Source organism: Buteo buteo, chromosome 2 (assembly GCF_964188355.1).
Source record: "Buteo buteo chromosome 2, bButBut1.hap1.1, whole genome shotgun sequence".
Lineage (NCBI taxonomy): Eukaryota > Metazoa > Chordata > Aves > Accipitriformes > Accipitridae > Buteo > Buteo buteo.
In genome coordinates this window covers 49,599,938-49,619,697 of record NC_134172.1, presented here as the reverse complement: position 1 = coordinate 49,619,697, position 19,760 = coordinate 49,599,938, and the positions used below count along the sequence as shown (strand labels likewise).

The 19,760-nt window shown below is 40.3% G+C and overlaps 1 protein-coding gene across 1 annotated transcript in view; it reads right to left on the bottom strand.

Annotated features, from left to right (window-relative positions):
* The window catches only part of POU6F2 (POU class 6 homeobox 2), a 316,522-nt gene that overhangs the window by 88,004 nt on the left and 208,758 nt on the right, over nt 1-19,760 (bottom strand). The window contains exon 5 of the mRNA XM_075022510.1: nt 9,188-9,513. Coding sequence (XP_074878611.1) covers nt 9,188-9,513 — 326 coding nt within the window. The remainder of the gene's footprint in view (nt 1-9,187; nt 9,514-19,760) is intronic.

The window sequence follows — 19,760 nt, the reverse complement described above, 5'->3', positions numbered from 1 at the left end:
ATTTGAAGTACCAGTGATTTCCCCCTAGACATACTCTTTGAATGTCTATGGGGAAAACATCAAGGATTTTTAGAATGGCTTGGTTTTCTCAAGTTTTGTTTATTTTTATATTTGTTTTACATGAACTGAAAATTCTGTCAGACACATTCTGACTGCATGGAGAACATATTTCATAGTCAGAAGAAAGTTTAAAAAAAAGGAAGCTGTAATTCTATAAAGTTGGGGAAGGAGAAGAGGGGAAACCTTCTAATGGCATATTGAGCTTGCTCCTGTCTCATTTGAGAGCTATGAGAAACCTCGTGCCAACTTCCCTAGTAGTAATGTTAGGTCTCATTATAAAGTGAAAAGTTGCAGACAGAGGTAGGACGGAAATTCACACAGCATCTTATTGCAGGGTGGTGATCAGTGTTACAATTTCAACCTTTCACAATGCCAATCCTTCTGGGTTTTCTGTGTCTCTCTCCCAGTGGAAAAGGTCAGTAGGAATTAAGGCATTATGAATAACAAAGACTATTTTTTTCTCCCCTCTCCTTCTCCCAACATTTTCCTTTTCCTCCCTAAAATCAGGCCCTTTCCCTGAGGAATTATACACTGATGGAAGCTGCACCCTCAGATGAATCCTGGGAAGGTGGTTGACTTCTCCTTACTTGCCCCTATCTGGACCTTGATCCAGTACAGCCCTAGTTCTAATCATCTGCCCCCATAGCCCATGGAGCACCCATGTGTTGGCAGCTCTGCTTGGCACTCTGCGAGGTGTCCCCCATCACCTGGGGAAAGGTCAAGAGGAGATCAGCCCTCTACCACCTCCTGTCATGTTCCAGCTGGAACCAGCATTCCACAAGGATAGCACTGCCCAAACTGGGAGGAGAGCAACAAGAGACAGAGACAGCACTCCAGCTGGGTTTGGCTATCCAAATGGAATTATAAGGTCACTATGGTGAAAATCATAAGAACATTAGCAACTAAGAATTTTTATATCACTTGTTATCACATTCATTCAGAATCATCTTCTGATACCAATTTATTGGCCATCACTACTATAGAGCACCGCTCTGTACTGTGACTGGGCCCATATTTTAGGGTTTTCCTTATAGCATCTGTATGTTTGCTAAGAGCCTAAGATCCTTCCAGGTCTGACTGCCTCCCTGATGCTTTTTACAAGCATACAAGTATTTCTTAAGAGGTATACAAAGATATTGTTATAGTAGAATGTAGTATATTTGAAGTACATAATTTAAAAATAAATTTTAGGATCATCACATCTGTAAGAGACCAAGTCTGACTGTTGACTTCCTACCTGCCAGGACATGCCTTCTCATGTGCTGCTATATACCCATTTGCTTAAATGATCCTAATTTCCTCATATCCTAACCCACTAGGAGCTCTTAGAAATACACATTTTCTGACTTATGCCTGAGGTGGTAACCTCTGCCCTTTTAATTTTCCAATTTCCACATAATTAATTGTTGGTTACTTCAAACAAAAATAGAAGGTTGGTGGAGAAAGGGGAAAAACGAAACAAGAGGGATTTGGAAAGCTCATGTTTCCAGTGCGACCCCTTGGATAAAAGGATACTTTTTTTCTTTTGCCTAATTTGTTTCTAGTTGCAGCACTAAGGTCAGAATAAGCCAAGAGAATGAATGGAATAAACGTCCTGATGGGCTGCCCGAAGCTGCCTGGTGTTACGGATCAGCGTAAAACCAGCTCTCTTTCCTCTGCCTGGGCCGATGTAACTCACTGGAGTGGCAAATTACATCAGACCTACAGCTGTAACCCGACATTATGATTAATTTGATCAGTAATTTCTCCTGTTTTTCATTTTAATCGGTGTGACTATTCTGCTGTGGCAGGTCTTTCAGATCTAATTAAGATAAATTTCAGAGTAAAAGACTTGGCAGAATTTTCGAGTCAAATCCGAGCGTCAAGTGTGAAGACCTGCAGCACCAGTCAATCAATTTCCAGTAAAGACGGCAGGCTGTAACTCAGCAATCAACCCATTAACACTTAAGCAAATTTCATAATCTCCAGGCCTGTGCTTAGTCACTCTCTCAAAACATTCTGGCTACCAATAAAAAAGAAAAAGTATTACTATTTTTTTAAACACCTGCTCTAAACTGCCTCTACTAAAACCACCAACAGAATTCACAAATGGACACTCTGATAGATCTCAGCAATACTGCTGAAAAAAGGCTTAATTTTGGACTTTAAAATACAGTCTGGAGTGGCTTTTTTTTCTTTCTTTCTTTTTTTTTTTTTTTTTTTTTGAGGCAGTACCTAGAAGCTGAGCAACCTCTTTTAGGTGCTTCTTTGTACAAGGAGCCTTGAATGATATGACATCAGGGCTATACCACTTCCAGAACATTGCTCCTCAATCAGATTCAACAAGCCCACTAGGTTCTCTGTGTTCATTTGGTCCACTGGCTTCCAAGTAGAAGAATTTTTTTCCCACAGAACTAGAAACCAGTGATTATTTGCAATTTTTTTCTTTTTTTTTTTTTTCTTTATTACAAAGGGGTGAGGGGTATGAAAAATAGGGGGAAATAAAGTAATGTTTTGGGATATTGTCTACTTCCCTGAAAATTTTTGGAAATACGAGTGCAAAGAGAAATTAAGAGAAATGAATGCTAGTAAAACAGATCCACTGGATTTAAAAGAGTATCCGAGGGGCTGTGTCAATTTTTTCTGTCCCTAAGATCCCCAAGGGTCCTCCTCTCTGCCTAGAGAGGCTTTGGAAATAGAAGAGCTTATGGGACATGGATACTTTCCCAAATTTTTCCTGGGAGGATATTATTTATTTATTTCCCCATTTATTAAATACTTCAGTTGCTTTAGGGAGTTTATTAAATGCTCCCATTTCAGGAGCCAGAGCTTGCTAGGCAAACCGTTCCACTTTCCTCTCCTTCAGAGAATTCTCTAGCAAATGGTTTCCTATATTAGCCTCAGCTTCTGCCCCTTGGGTGCTAATAATGCCAGTTGTTTTGCTCGAAGATTAATTTCCTTTGCTTTAAATGTGAGTCAGACACCAGCACTCCTTGTGCTTCTGAAAATAGTAACACTTGCAGAGTATATTTGGATGGACCAGGCAGCCAGTGCTCCAGCTGAGAGAATGTTTCCTCAGGGAATGAAGAGACTTGCTTATAAAGTCTCTTTGAGAACCCTTAAACATCTCTTTGCTCTGTTTAGATGCAGTATTCAGCAGCTTTACAGTGTGAAGTCCCAATGCCTCAAAGACCCCAAAAAGCAGTGAGCTTCTGGAAGAAGGAAGACAGCTGAGGAGGAGATCTGAAACCCTACTCAGTCCTGTGGATGGATGCAGTCTTACACATAACTGAAACTAGCCTTTCTGTGGAAATGATGCCCATGCATCTCCATGTAGGCATGAAGGGTAGCAGCCCTCAGACAAGCTAGCCATGCCAGGAAACCAGCTTGCATGCCTCTGCCCTGTGCACTGGGGCCAGGGAGCATGGTACAGCACAGTGCAGAGACACCTGAGTGTCCAGCTAGGACAAACTGCCATCTTGCCTTATCAGAGTGGCCTAGACGGTGGCAGACCCAGAAAGGGTGAGGAGGATCATGGAAGTGCCCAGAAGAGGTGAGAAGAGAAGAAGAAAGGAGGCCCTGGATGCACCAAAACTCAAAGCCAACAATTTCTCAGGCAAGGTTCAAGTTTGTGAACAGTAATGTCTGTGTGGTTCACAGAACTACTGTCGTGCCAGAAGGAACAGCACAAAAACAAAAGGAAGGGACCTGAATCACAATTGCATTTGCAATGGGTAATAGCATGTGTGTGTGTGGTACATCAGTATGACCATGACTTTCTAGCTAGTGGAAATTTTTACACAAGTGCTTGCCTCTTCCACTCATGAAATCACCTTTATCAACCCTCAAAAATAGCTGAAATATTGTAAGAATACTCAGAAATTCAAAACTGTCAGTAGAACAAGATGTTCAAATCTTTCTGAATCTGATTCAAATGAGCAGGGGATGAAATATCCAAAATAGTCTCAACAGTTCACCAAGCTCAACTCAATTTAGCTGAGTGTAGGGGAGTTTCCATGCTATAAGTTTAGAGCTGAGACCTAGGTCTTGCCAGTACCTCCTGGAAATCCACCTAAGATCAGCACTTCAACAGGCTCACTCAGCTGGTGGGCATGAACCTTCCTGAATAAATGTCCGCTGTACGTGTGTCTATATTATCTATTGCCTTGTGATGCGCAATATCTCACTCCCTATTGAAACCAAAAATTAGGAAATTTTGGAAAATGTGTTCAAAGCACTGCACTTGCTCACTGTTTATAAAATATTTCTTTGTCAAACTGATTGCTAAGTAACTTGAGAACAGATTCAGTCGTACATTGCACAGTATCATATGCAGGAAGAAGGCTAGATAATTTTAGCAAACCAAAAAAACCCCTCAGTGGGATTACTGGTGTCATAATCTTGATCAAGTTTTCCTGATCTCAGGATTCAATAAGCATGAGAAAAATACAGCAGGTCTTGGATGTGATCACAGACATAAAGACAGCCCATGACTATAGGCCTTGCAAACTTATCCCAGCTGCCTTCCTCAAACCAACAGACACTTGGTTCTTTCTTCTGTATCTTAAATATATGTAAATTTATCAAAATGTCACTAAACACTGAGATTTCTTTAACATAGATTTTTCCTTAATGAGAAGCTAACCAGTGAATGAGGTTGTGGGGGAAGGGAAAGGGCAGTTTGGTTTTTGTGACTGTTGGAGCCTCAGGCATCTGTGGACACATTCTCTCTCATTTACAGTGAGTGTTTCAGCCTTTCTGCTTTTCTTTTCTCCTTTGTTATAAAAGTGTTGAGGTTCCAAATACATTATTTAAGATTAGTATGAAAATTTAATCTGAAAGAGGTTCTGGTTTTGCTATCCTAGAGTTTGCTATTACTTGGAAGATTTTTCTGCTGTTGTCATCTCCTCACTTCCCTTCTTCCCTCCTTTTATTATTGTTTTTTTCTCACGCATCATCTTCCGTCAGCTGCAGTTGTTGTAGGTAGGCTCTATAACAAAAAGGTGCTTTAGGAAAGAGTTCTGAAAACAGTCAGAATAATTTTACAGTGGGGCAATCCCTGGGGGATTTCCTGTTTGTCTGTTCCTATTCACACATGAACAGAACAGTAGAAATCATTGGGAATTCTTCTATTCCTATAGTGCAGCTCTCCTTTTGTAGATCTAGCTGTGGGTATCTTCATCTTATCCATAGCACTAAAACATACAGTGAGTGTCAGCACCAGAAGCTAACCTCCATTTGGAGCCAGTTAAATATATGTTGCTGATACAAAGTGCCTTATTCTGGTAGTCAAGCAGAATAATTGGCTCCTTAGTACTTGGCTCATCTGATTTTATACAGCATATAATCAAGATCTGATGGCTCCAGAAATTTAATTGAATGGAAACCCTGTAAGAGGTGCTAACTATGCTTTGAAGTTGCAACATGCTGACCATTCAAGAACCTGTGTAATTTGCCATGTAATAACACTAAACATTCACAGGAGAAGCATATTTGGAGAAGTGTATTTTCCCAGAAGTAAAGGCTTCAAAGTCCCTGATATGCAGCATCAGACAGGCTGTCTTTCACCTCTGGATTCCTTTGTCTAAATCAATTGATGCAATGAAAGTAAAAATCAGACTACGATTATCTATATGAGGAATTTCACCATTTTAAAATAAAAGGATGAAAGTCTTCAGTCATCTACCTGACCCACCACCTCCTGAAATACAGCTCTGCTTTGGAAAATTCTCTTCTGGTTTGTTGCCTTTTGCAAATCAGCGATGACTCTGGTTCTGCAGTGTTTTGCTTTTACCAGCATAAATCTAGAGCATCATCACTAATGTCAGCACAGAATCCAGGCACTGGAACCTAAAGTGAGGTTTTTCATCTTTCTACACAATCATTAAAAGACTTTCTAAAAATAATAGTTTTGTAACTACAATCCAGCCCACTGAACTGAGTAGAGAAGAGTGATAAAATTAGAGTAGAGTATTACAGAACAATCTGACAAGAATCGTTCTGAGACTTTTAGCTGGTGTACACTGCACTGGTATTATTAATTTCTGATCAGCTAGCAAAAGTACCTCACCCAGGTATACCTAAGCAAGTCACTTTCATTTAATTTGCCTTCTGAAGAACATGACAGCATCTGTACATTTTGAGATGTAATTGGTGTTATCCTTCAGAGTTTTTTGAAACAAACACAATCATCCTCCTGAATTACTGACTTTCCATGACAATTTTTTGAGGTTGCATTGTTCTAAACTAATATCTTTCAGACAGATCCTGAATAATGTAAGAGGATAAAGCCCACATAAAAAAATCAAGAATTCAGAAATGAAATTTAAGCTGTCAAACTTTAACTTAGTTGATCTTTATTCCCTTAATATTCTTCAAACAAAACCCATTTCATTCTAGTTCATAAAGAACATTACCTTAGAGGCCATAATATCTCTGAATTTTGTTCTAGGTCGATTTTTAAGTTAAAGCATTAGACATTAAAAAAAATCCACATTCTAAGTAGCTATTATGAACTGGATATATGAACTGCTGTGAAACGTGTGCTCCCTCCTTTTTTTTTTCTTTTTTTTTTTTTTTATGTTTGTACAGAAGAAAAAAATTTCAGATCCAGTCCTCAAGCTAGATGTACGGGGGTAAAAAACCTTTTCACTTCAGGGTTTAGAATGCAAAGGCAAATTTCATAGAGATCTTACCACTGGTCTGCTTCAGAAAAGTACCCAAACACATCCTTCAACCATATATAAAGTGCAACAGCAGTTCCTCTAGAAATATTTCTGAGTGTCACTTGTTTGCATATTAAAGAGTCTCACCATTCTCAGCAATATGACAGACCATGTTTCAAGTTCTTTAGTGTTTCTTAGGGAAGCTTAAGAAGTATTACACTTGCTGTAGAAATAGCTAGAAGGCCAAACTAATGGCCCTACACACACCACTAAGGTGAGGCCTGAAGTACCATCCTGAATTCTGGCTTCTCTTCTGGATGTCAGCACACAGCGTATTTGTATCTGTGACCAAACTTTGGGTTTTCATGGCTATTTAAATGGCAAGAATCAGAGAGGAAAGAACATTAAAAATACTTATCCCCCAATTTATTAGTAACTCTTTAATGTTGAGCCAGAGCTGACAGCTAATGACTTCTAATTCCTTGACTGTTCTGAAAGTGTCCCAGTCACGCAGCTGGCTTAGCAGTACTGGCTGAGCTCAGCCCAGCGGGAATGCCAGACCTCTCATGCTAGTGTCTTTCATTAACTCTAATCTCAGTTCCTAAAAGGCTTAGGGGATAGTGTTTGAACTAAAACCACCCCAGAGTACCCCATTCCCTCCTTCCACTTCTGTTGAGTCTGCCACATCCAGACTGCCCTCAAAAGGGTAGTTGTGAAAATAAGCATGCTAAAGAGAGCAATGTGCCAAGGTATCTCCATGAAAACATTGACATTGGCACCTCCTGTGCAAGGAATTATTGGTTTTACTTACTTCTATTGTACTTCTGCAAGTGAGATGTGACCCTGGAGAGCTAACAGTAGAAAGTGCTTCTACTGGCCTGTACCTGTAGGTAACAGATGAGACTGGAAGTACTCCAGTTCAGTTGAGATTCACACTGGGACCAGAGGCTGTATGAGAGCTAAGACTTCAGATTCAGCGTTAGTACAACCCTCCTGAGGTATGTTCACTAAGATAATCCTACTTCCTCCCTACCCCAACTCTAATTTATGTGTGCATTTGCTTTGTTTGGAAAACTGAATGCCTTTTGAAGCACAATATTTAGCAGGCAGTTTTAGCAACATAGAGCATATACAGTTAGTGTCCATACATTACAGCTGTACTAAGACAATGAAATGTAACAGAAGCTCCTCTGGAAATATTCCTGTCTGTCAATAATCTGCATACTAAAGAGTCCCAAAGCGCTCACTAGCAGGATAGACTGGGCATTAAGTGGTGCCTAAGTAACCCTTAAGACAATACACAGAAGAAGCTCTAGGAACATTATGCTCTACTACAAGAAAAAGCTCAGGAAGCAAGGACACCTCTCTTTTGGACTTTTAAGTCTATTATCTAAACCATTAAAAAATCAGATTTGATGCAATTTAGTTGAAGCTCAGATTAATGCAGGTTTAACTGGCCACATGGCAAACACAGCTTCTTGTAAACCAATTCCCTTAATTGTTTGAAAAAGGATTTTTTAATTACTAAGCTAATGCAGTTTAATTTCTGCAGGAAATGGAGCCAAATCCATCAGTGTGGATAAAACCTTTAAAGTGGGGCCTCAAAATTTAGAGAATAAAGTGAATAGAGACTTTGCTGGTTTCTAAGTACAGTTCAACTGCCCAGTTAAAGACGCTCTGCTCACTTCACAGACCACCCTGGTGTTTATTCAGACTCATACTTGTGGGTACTGTCAAAGCTGTTCTTGCAGGACGTGAATGTAGCATGACACATGTAGTGCAAGAAAACCCAAGTATAAGAAATTAGGACCACTGGATCAGAGCTCTTCTGTTTCTGCCCGGGAATTCCAAGACAGGCAGAGCCCAGCATTAGTGTAGGTGCCACAGCTGTTGGTCTATTAGAAAACATCTGTGTCATTGGAGTGAGCATCTAGGAAAGGCATTAACTGGCATTCTTAGCTTTGGAATATATACTGAGACTCTTAACAGAAGTATTTGATTCTTAGCAGGATAAATGTCGGGACTGTGATTTCAAGAGGAAGGATAACCCATCCATCCCTTGCACACATCCACCAGCAGAAGCTTAATTTCTTTTAGGAACAGTTAGGATCATCTGCTAATGAATAGCTAACTTTGCTGTCCTCATAAATTACCACAAAGGGTGAATGACTGCTGGACGAATGCCATTTGCAAAGGTCACATGCTGAATCCATGGAAAAAATTAGATCATTTTCTATGGGTTATATGATATGGACTTTAAAAGCAAAAGAGGAGCAGACTAGGACCATCATTAGTTATGCTTTTCTGGCTTATCAGGCCTTTTAGCTGTTCTAAGCTGCATGCTTTAGGGATTAACTAATACGAGGTAGAATTTCTCAGCCTGTATGGTCAGGAGGTGTAACCTTCACATGATTTCCCCCTGCAGGGGCAGAGTATGCACTTTCTGTTGTTAGACCGTCAGAGACTTGTACATAGCGTCCTACCTGCAATGGATTTGGTGAAGTAAGAGGAGATGGAAGGCCATGCCCTGGTGACTGGCTAGGTTTCTGGGGGGAGCTGGAGGACTGTGGGGCTGGAGGCGGTTGGCTCTGGCTCTGGGACTGTGTTTGGTTCTGCTGTGGTGGTGCTGACGGCTGTGGCTGCTGGGTCTGCTGGGGTGGCTGTGGAGTCTGTGCCTGCTGACCTTGCTGCTGCTGCTGGCTTTGCTGCTGCTGCTGTTGCTGCTGCTGACCTTGTTGCTGCTGCTGTTGATGCTGGAGCTGCTGAAGATGCTGAAGCTGTTGAAGCTGGGAGTTCAGGGATGAGGTAGCTGTGAATTGAAGAGAGGGAAGGGAGTTATGGAGGTTTCAGTAATACCTACTGTATTTAAAATATTCTGGATTAAATTCTTATTCTGTTACTGCCCACTGAGGTCAACGGGCCTCAGACTTCAGGTTGTGGCAGGAAACACATTCCCATCAATAACAGACTGTGGTTCTGCCAGTGCAGTTCTGTGGTAAGAGTTGGACTTCACTGGAGGCAATGAAAAAAAACCTTTGGAAGGGCTACACATCTGCGCACAGGACAGGCATCAGAGCTGACCAGCAGCCTTTGCTCAGACAAGCTTACCAGTGAAGCCAATGGAAATTTGAAAAAATGGAAGCCTGCCTAGAGAAGAGGCAAACAGGATGCCACTGTACACAGCATAGCAAGAACTCATAACATGAACTGGTGTGGTTATATAAAGAAGGAGAAAACCATAGTTGTAAAATAAAGGATGCTCTGAAAAGAGCTTTGTCATGTCTTTATACAGCAGATGTCAGGAAACAAAACACTCAGCTGTAAAATTTCTTGTGCAATGAATACGTAGCAAAAATACCCAATAAAATGTGTGTGCCTTTGAAATTAGCACTGCTCCTTATCATTCACATCTAAAAGCTGTAAAGTTCCTCTTATGAAATAGGGTGCACTTGCACTGCTGACTTACTCCTGGCAGTAAAGGTCTGTCATATTTTGCTAGCATGTGCTCCAAGTGAGGCTTGGAAACCAGTGGCTCACATCAACCCTGTGGCACAGAGAAGCAAACTTCATCTCCCAGAGACACTTTCAAATTGACTGGGGCATTCATTAAATTCAGGAAGGCAAGAAGTGTGCCACAAGGATGTCACCAAGGAAGAACAGCTTTAAGCAGCAGCCAGAACATCACAGGAACCTGATGCTTTCTGGTGTTATGCCCTGAATAAGTCACCTGGGTCTCCAGCCTCACCCACTTTAATCAACATCTTAGGGGTTGTGGTAGACAGCTGTAAGATCCCAAGAGGAATGGCTTACAAGGTCATTGCACTATTTTGCACTCTGTATACTGCTTTGCCAATGCCACTCTGTATTCTAATTTCCATCAGCAGAAGCCAGAGTAAACTGGGAATGAATCAAATTTGTTATTTCTAAAATGGCATTCAGATTTCATGGCCAGAAACTCTGTTCACCAAGTTGTCGATTGGCAGATAAAGCCAAGTCATCTCCACTTTCTTTTCATGCCGACATCCCTATTTCAGCTTTCTAGATGTCTATGCCCTGGGGATGAACCTGAGGTCTTGGTATGACTTATGAAATCAATGAGCCATGAACTGGAATAAGCAAAGAAAAAAAGAATAGAAAACAGAGAAAGATGAGGCAGAATGGGTAAGCCAGTATAGGCTTTATGAAGGAAAAGTAAAAGGCTTGGTAGGAAGAGCTGTTGGTCATCCACTCCTATAATCATAGCTGCTCTAAATTTTCTTTCACCAGAGGCAGGAATCAAGCTACAAATATGCCTTCACAAGAATTATAGACATGTATGTGACTTCAACAAAGAACCTGAATAATGCAGAGAAGGAGGACTGGTAACACCAATATATTTCCATCAGGAAAGTTCCTGATGGAAGTTTTGTGTTTCAACATAAAGCAGAGTGACCACCAGATTAAAAACATGCATGGTATTCCATGCAAAAGAAATCAGCCTGGAGAAGTAAGGGTACACTCCCATCAACTCCGTGATCAGAACTCGTATCTACATGCCCCAAAGCCAAGAGGGTAGTAAGTGGAAATATAATCTAAGGCATATGAAAACAAAGAATGGAGAAGGTGTGTATACAAGAAAGCAACTGCACAGACAAATACTAACCATAGCGTGAAGCACCTCAGAGAGCAAGGAATACTATTCACCAGTTCCATCTGTAGGTATGTACACTGAGGCGGAAAGACCCTTCCCATTCCCATGAGGAAAAAACTAATCTAGACCAGCTCTTTATCTTGTGCAGGCCATTTCCTCACCTGTGATAGCTTAGCAGTCTGGACAAACCTTTGATAACCAGAACGAAGACTACAAATACAACATGTCCTTACTGCTTCCACAGACTCCAGTATAGAAATTAATGCAAAGACACCCTACAGAAGCATAACTTGTAATACATGCAGCTCATAGAGAGGAATGAGGGACCGTTTCATATCCTATGTGCACAACTGGACAGGAAGAGACAAATCTCTATAGCAAACTATAGTGGGGGGATTTTGTACTGCAATGCTCCCCAAACCCTTTTGCTCCCACAGGGCACTCTTAAAGGCCACAGCTTGGAAGAATGGATTTGTCAGAATGCCATACGTTGTATGCAGGGCACTTGGGACAGGCATGTAGTAGGGGACAGGCAAAAGCATTCGAGGTGGAGAGGAAGCCATCTACTGCAACATTTTTGGAGCACAGAACATGTTTGGCTTCTGGAGTTATGCCTTTCAGCTAGAATTTGGAAAATATGGCCAATAATTAAAAGAATGCTGGAAGTATCAATTTGAGATAACATGAGGTAACATAGGACAGAGGGATCACTATGATTCTGATAACATAAGAGGAGAAGAATGGTAAAGAAGCCCAGAGCGTAAAATAAATGAAGTTTCTTGACAAACTAAAACAAACGAAGGGGTGGTTACATTACATTGCAATAAGTTTATTATTTTGTGTGTTTGCATGTAGCTCAGAGCAATCAAAACACTAATATTTAATAATTATTCACATTAGTGTTCACCACAGAGTATATGATTTTCTTTCAGGATGCTTTCCTTGAAATATTGCCAAACAGTGATATAAGCAGCCTTGCAAAATTACAGTCTAAAGCATAGATACGGATATACAGAAATAGTACTGATATGTTTGTTTACCATTGGACAAAAATCCACACTTATTGAAATGCGGTTTTCCTAAATGTATGAATCTGCTTAAGAAAGAAAGATTATATTGTTGCACGTGTTGGGATTTACTTGCTAGAACAGCCATCCTAATGGTGTAGACCTCAGTTTCATTAATGAGTCATGCCTTTGATTAGCTGTTGAATTACATTCTTAAAAATTAAATCTTCAAACTTCCATTCTCCACAAGACCAATACTCTCTTTAATGGACATTTTGATTTGCACATTCTTTCTTCTGCCAATACATAAAACAAGAGGCAGAATCCAGAGGGAAGAAAAAGAGGAAAAAATGCCTCAAGAGCTTTTTTTTTTACCTAAAATTTTGCAGGTTCAGGTCCTACTGAGCTGCTAATGTAACCAATGTTGAATGACCATCACCAACATACTTCTGTGCATTGACAATGTGAGCAGGTGCAATCACTCAGGAAGCCTGATCTGTCCAATGAATGAAGAGAGTCTGAAGTTGACTTGGAAAACATCAAGTTTGTAAATTCTGTGGGCACGCCCAGCACTCCCAGATGATGGCTTGATACGGAGATTTTTTTCATCCCCATCCAGGAGCAGAAAAGCTTTGCATTCAGTACTGCTCAATACTTGAATGTTGGCCGATGCAGAAACATCAGTATCTCTACCATTCACTTTTGTACTGGAAGCGCACTCATTCTTGCAGGGGCGGAAGGTGGTCCCTTGGCGAAAATTTTGTTGATGGAGAAAAGTTACTTCATGGAAAAGTTTCCAAGTTCATTGCCAGCAACTGCACAAAATTATTCAAATAACTTCTTGTCTTTTCATAGAATTTCTTTAAAAAGCCTCTCCAAAGCCTACTATCATGCTGAGCTATAAATTGCATTGAAGTGGCTTAGTGAGGTATGATTGTTTAACATGCTGTTGCTAAACAAACAGATATGGGATTGGTAGACAGACTGTTAGATCAGACAAGGCTTTCCCAAAGCCACACAGTAGGTGTACTGCAAAGGTGGATTTAGGGCTTCGGATCATGCCTGCAGTCCAGTATTCATGCTGCCTGATTGCACTGCCTCTCACAATGTGTGTACTATCCACAGCAGGGTTTGTGTCACATTATTGTTTGTAATCAAGTCCAGTCCAACTCCCAGAGCTTGCTTGCATAGCTCATCCATTATAAATCGTATACCTGTCCAGCATTTGTCACTTTCTGCAGAGCTTGGAGCCTGATGGAATTTCAGGTGGTACAACAGTGCTATGTCTGCATGTATAAAAGATAACATGCACTGCCTACCTCACAGGAATCTTTTTATGACTTACTGGCTAGCAGCTGGCTAAAACTTTGACATATCTTAAGTGAGAAGTGCCTACTTTCTTTCAGAATTGCATTCAAGAATTAAAAAGGCTTGCAAAAAGTTTTCTGTGGTTAAAAAACCCAACATAAAGTACATCACTTTAAAAGAGAGATAATTAACTAAAAATGCCTGCAAAATCCACAAAAGCTGTGTGACATTTCAACTTTCCTTGAGAAAAATATGTGTTGAATATATACCAGGTATCCAAGAAGATAGTAAGAACTAATATCTACAAAGAAACATGCCATTGAGGGGTTTTGAAACTTAAGTTTTAGCTATAATTTCTTGGTTGCTGTTGTGCCATGGCAGACTTCTCAAGGGATCACCCCACTTTTTATGATTATACTTTAAGTGGATTATGCCTAGCCACAGTTTCAAAGCATTTACATTAGAATAAGAGATACGGAGTTAAGTGGTGCAAATGGATGGTCAAGAGGCAGTGAAAGCAAACTTTCTGATCTCCCAGGTCACCTACTTCTATACTTGTCAAAGACCTTAGACTACTTTAAGGACTAAGAGAAAGTTATGATCTAAGGAACACGCTCCTTGGCTTCCTTTGGGGGATACCTTAGGCACAATGCTGCTATGCATTTACAATATTTACATAAAATGTATCTTTTCATGTTTCCCTTGTATCTTATGTTCCTTTGCTGGTTACCTACACAGGAAACTGAAATGAAACTAAAATGCCCCTCTGTCAAGTAGAGTGGTGCAATGGGAAGAATTCACCTCTGATGCAACCATGCTGAAAGAAGCAGTCTGGTCCATAACAGGGGGAATGACTGAATCTTTTTCTTAGTGGGAAAACTGAAAAGGCTTTGTCTTCAAATCCCAATCCTGATCATATTCACTGAAAGTAGTATCAACTGCCTGCTGCCTCTGGCTAACATATTATTGCATAAGTATGGGAATGTCTCTGGTTGTATTTTAAATAAAAATACACATTTTAAAGTTTAATCACATTTCTCCAAAAAGCAAGGAACATAAGTAAGCGCACAAATGTTTATATAATGAAAATAATGTAAGAATTAGGACTCTTTTCACCTCTCATTCACAATATAAACTCAGATTCTTAAGACCTCTATAGTGCTTGGCAGAAGATCAAATTAATGTTCAGGGATTCAATTTGTATCTAAAATCTGCTCTTGTGGATAAGCTTCACATAATGTCTGATTTATTTTATTAACGTTTTGTGCATGTTTGTTGCTGTGTAAAGAGGAAGAAGGGGCAGGAGGAAGAAGAAACAATTTTAGCCTACAAACTATTGTGCTACTCTAACCTCCTATTTACATAATTGCATAGATGTTCTTCACTGCCTTGATACAATGTACAATGGACTAAAAAGAAGAAAATCATACATTAAACCTTCTCCTATTTGACTGAGCACAGAACTTGACTCTTGCCTTTTCAAGGGCCTAATGCCTTTTTCCACTTCCCCAGTAATGGAGAATGGATTTGCATTGCCTTAAACTGAAAAGTGTAACTAACTTAAGCATCTGGGCTTGTGTTCGAACTGACAGGGCCCACTTTTTTTTCCACCCGGTTGTTTCTCTTCTAATGAGGTGTATGCCTTTTTTTTTCTTTGAAACAGATTTCTAAAGATTGAATACACACACTGAACAGTCTAATGCAATCCTGTGTTTACACTGTCTCCCTCCTGGGTAATGAGGGGTAGGTTAGCCAAATACCCAACATGTTTTTCCATATGCTTGTTTTGTTTTTGAGAGCAAAATGTGAGTTGTCTTAAATATGTCAGCACCCTCTTTGTGGGGGAAAAAAAAAAAAAAAAGGAAGGGTTGGACTTGTAGCTGAAGAGATTAGTAATGGGATACAGAGCATATTATTTCTAAATCACTGGTTCAAATCCAGTCGAGGTCAACACAGGGAACAAAAGTCATTGCACTTTAATGGCACTTTTGAGTGTTTCCTACCTTATAGAAGATGTATTAGATGTATAGAAGATGCATTCACACACAGATACCCACAGAGAACCTGCATTGAAAGCAGTCTGCCACACAGTCAAGGTAATAAATTGATGGTCTCCCAATACCTATTAGGAAGATCATAAAGACTACGGCCTTGGATGGCATCAACTGACATCTTTATTTGCACTTTCAGCAGAGAGGATAAGGATAGAAAGAGTGAGGAGACCAAGTCATCTTCCTCTTCGTAAAGGTGATCCCTCAAGGATACAGCTGCAGAACGCAGATGGGGTTATGGGGAGAAACTTGCATTGCCAATGCTCCTCTGTACCAATTCTGCAGATAAACAGAGGGCTTTGCTTTCTACTGTTGTCATATCCAGCATCTTTCATGAGCACTAAATTCACTTTAAAGAATATAGGCAATAAAAAGGAAGTATTAAGAAGAAAACCATCATAATTTATATGGTGCCTGTGGTGTCTCCACATTTTGATGAATACTGGAACTTCCCTGAAAAACGATCCACTGCATTAAATAAATCTGACATTTTTTTTCCTTGCCAAACCTTAAAATGTATAAAAATCCACTAAAATTTTAAGAAAAAAAAAAAAGGGAAGAAAAAGTTGCTGTTCTAGGTAGGGAGCTTGACTAAGCATCACAGCAAGTATATTTGGAATACTTCCCATTTTGAGATAATCTAGGGGCTATTTTCCTCTAGTTTATGACAACACTCTGTGAGTAAAGTTCCCTGAGTGTATTGTAAAAATTGCATTAACCTATTTAAAATGCCCAAAGGCAAGAACAAGCTGGAGAAATTAGACTTTAATAAGCCATTTGCTTCCTCAGCTCAAATGGGACCTTAAGCCTCATAATGTACAGATGGCTGAAACATTAACTGGAGTCAGGGTATCATCAAGACACAGGGGATCAATCAGGGAGTTGTCTCAGGACTCTCATGCAAAGACAGGCAATTAAAAATCCACCATAACATAGTCTGAGGGCAATGTAAGTGTTTGAATGCCAAAGGCTGAGTGTCAAGCAAACGATATCTAGATCTGTTAAACTCCTAATTTTACCAGCCTGATTTTTATGTGTGTGTGTGTGTGTGTGAAAACATGACTCTCTGAAGATCAGGGGGCAGGATCTTAACATCAAGTCCTTATGCCAGATAAAAGCGGTTTTCTAGTTACAGAGAGCAGGACTGGTCCCAGATTGTCCAAGAACAGAATAGTGTTGGAATGGAATATCAAACTGAGTGGCATGGTGTTCCTACAGATTGGATTTCCAGACCATATTGAGCCCATAAGACTCTGTTCCTATGGAACAGAATTTAAGACAACCTCCCATTTCTTGGGAAAAATTCTGCAGGCCTCCTTTGAAAGAAACTAATTGACAGAGAAAAAAAATTATCATCTAAAGGCCAACAGAGCCCAATATAAGATTTCACAGACAAAGGGATGTGACAGGGAACAGATGAATGACACAAAGAAATTAAGCTTGAAACAACAGTCTGCTGACTCAGAGAAGAATGGCCATGACTCATAATGGACATCAGAAAAAGGCTGGGCACTCTCCGCACATACAACCTTTAATAACAGGAACTGCAGCTTATTTTTTTCTCTCCTTGTCTCTTTCAAATGCTGTAAGTGCAGAATCCTGTCCTGCAGTTCAGGCAGCCACAGTTCCCCAGTCCACTGGGTACCCTGACATTTCTGCTGGCAAGGTGGCTATGTGAGGCTTTGGGGCAAAGTCTTGTCAACAGGAACTGGCTGAACTGCCTGGTGGCTTCAAAGGGTGATTTTGCATTCTTTCAGGTAATAGATCTGCAGTTGCATCTTCTATAATTGTTTATGGCAAATGGCTCTTCTGACAAAGAAATATTTATCCAGGTATAGCTTCAGCAATGGTTCTTTGAAGATCAGGAATTATTAGAAGTCTCTTCAAAGAGTCTTTGAAGTGAGCCATGTTTCCTTAACTAAAAGTGAAGTTACTGTAAGTGAAATGTACTGGGTTTTTTGTGCATGTATGTTTTTGGGCTTTTTAAACAATATAATCGAATAGTGGATCAAAGTGTTTGTGGTTTAAAAGGCTGGCCTTGATGCTGAGCTTGTGGAAGTGTCCTGAGAATGACAAAGGACAATGTCACTTTCTCCCAGCCTCAACTGAGTCAAAGCAGCAGAGGCTACCGTGCCCACTCAGGTGACTTGCTATGACTGGTTGCTTTCATCTCTCAGACTCTCATTATATCCCTGTTTCTATCATTTTCAACTTCCAGTCTATTCTGAAAACTGATAGACTTGAGACAACTCTGTTTTCTAGTAAGAACTCCAAGATTCAAGCAGATGCAAATTTGGTTCCCAGCATGCAAATTCCAGCTAGAGAAATTAGCTGAGCAGCAGTGAGAACAGGCTATGGAATGACTCAGAAATCAGCAACGGGTACGCTGTAAGGAGAAAGGGAAAAAATGCAGTCCAGCCCAGTCCTTTCCTTTACAGTCAATAAAACTACAACAGCAAGTACGAGAACCAGGTGCAAAAGTGGCAGTTTTACCTTGCTGCAAGGCCATGCACACAAATGCTCTGCTGGAGCACTGATGTAGGCTTCAACCTTGTTAACAACGGGCCCCGCTATCCTCAATACAGCCTTGAACTTCGCCTGGTTTCACCAAGCCATGAAAAATTAAAAATGGTAGCAACAGGGTGAAAAAGGTGGGGAAGAGAACAAAACAAAACATGTGGCCTGATCCTGCAAGGGCTGTATTGCTCTCAGTCCCTATGCAGCTCCCAGGGACTGAAGGCCATTCCTCAGCAGCTGGGACACATGCACAGTACCATGCTGAACATGGCGTTCTTCACCAGTCGTTAAAGAATAAAAACGGACTAAAAAACTCTCTCTAAGTGACATGAGATACTGCTTAATAGATGTGGTACAGGAGCAATCTTGAGCATGGGTCACTGGATTGGTGAGGAGGTGCTGTGCTAGGTGCTGAAACCTCAATACGTGAGAAGATGGAGGTGCTCTTTCTTTAGATAAGGGATCAATGCAGAGAAACTACACAACTCCCTCCACATGAGAAATTGTAGAGGAGCTGGGAAGTGAACTCTAATTTGGTAATCTGTCACACCACAAGCCATTCCTGAATGTATGTATCACTAGCAAGGTACATTATGTTTGCCTGCTGTTGACTCACAGTAGCTCTATTTTGCTGTCTTTAAGAATCTTCCATGATTTTTATTATTTGCTGTGCATAGATAAGAACAGCTGTATTTAGTTGTGTGCATTTCAAAATATACCAGAGTATCCGTAGCTGTTTTATTTTTGCAAGCTTTAAGCTAATAGGTCAGTTTAAGGCAATCTGCCTATATCACTTTTTCTAGTTTGTTTATTTTACTTGCAGAGAGATTAAAACAAAAGTTAAACAGTAGGTGAGCAGCAGCTCTGGACTCTGCAGCTGGTCATCTGCTTTGGATGGACTAACCATTTTTAATTTGCAGTAAAATGAGGGAGGCTGAATATGAGATTTCTCTCCTGTCCCTATAGCTCATCAGGCAAACACGTTGCTGCTTCAGGTGCTAATCCTAGTTTGGCTGTGCTTGGCATCTATCACCTTCGCACAGCAACACTGAATTAGCTGCTCTTTGAGTGCTGATGTGCTTCCACCTGCCTAAATTTCCTGCTCACTGTTGAAATAAAATACCTGGTTATTCACATAGATAAACTGCTCATCAGTAGAAAATTTGGGTGGGAGACTTAGGAAGAAGATTTTTATAGGCAATCCTATTCATGGATTCATGAGCTGTAAAGTCAGTCACACTTCTGTGTTAGGATGAAGCTCCATTCGCAGTTGAACAGAAAGGTTGGGGAGTCCAGAAAAGCAGCTGCATTGCTCTGCCCAGTCAATGCACTATCCATTTAATGGCTTTCAAAAGTACATCGGGAACCCCCATGCTGTTTGATATTTCATACATTTTTGTATGCTGCAAAATAGTTAATAGCAGACCTTTGAACAAACTGCATCTAGATCTTACTTTAACTATTAAGCTGCTTTTTGGGGGTTAATTGTTTTTAATTTAAAAGGGATACATAGCAATTAATAAAAGAACATCCACTTAAATAA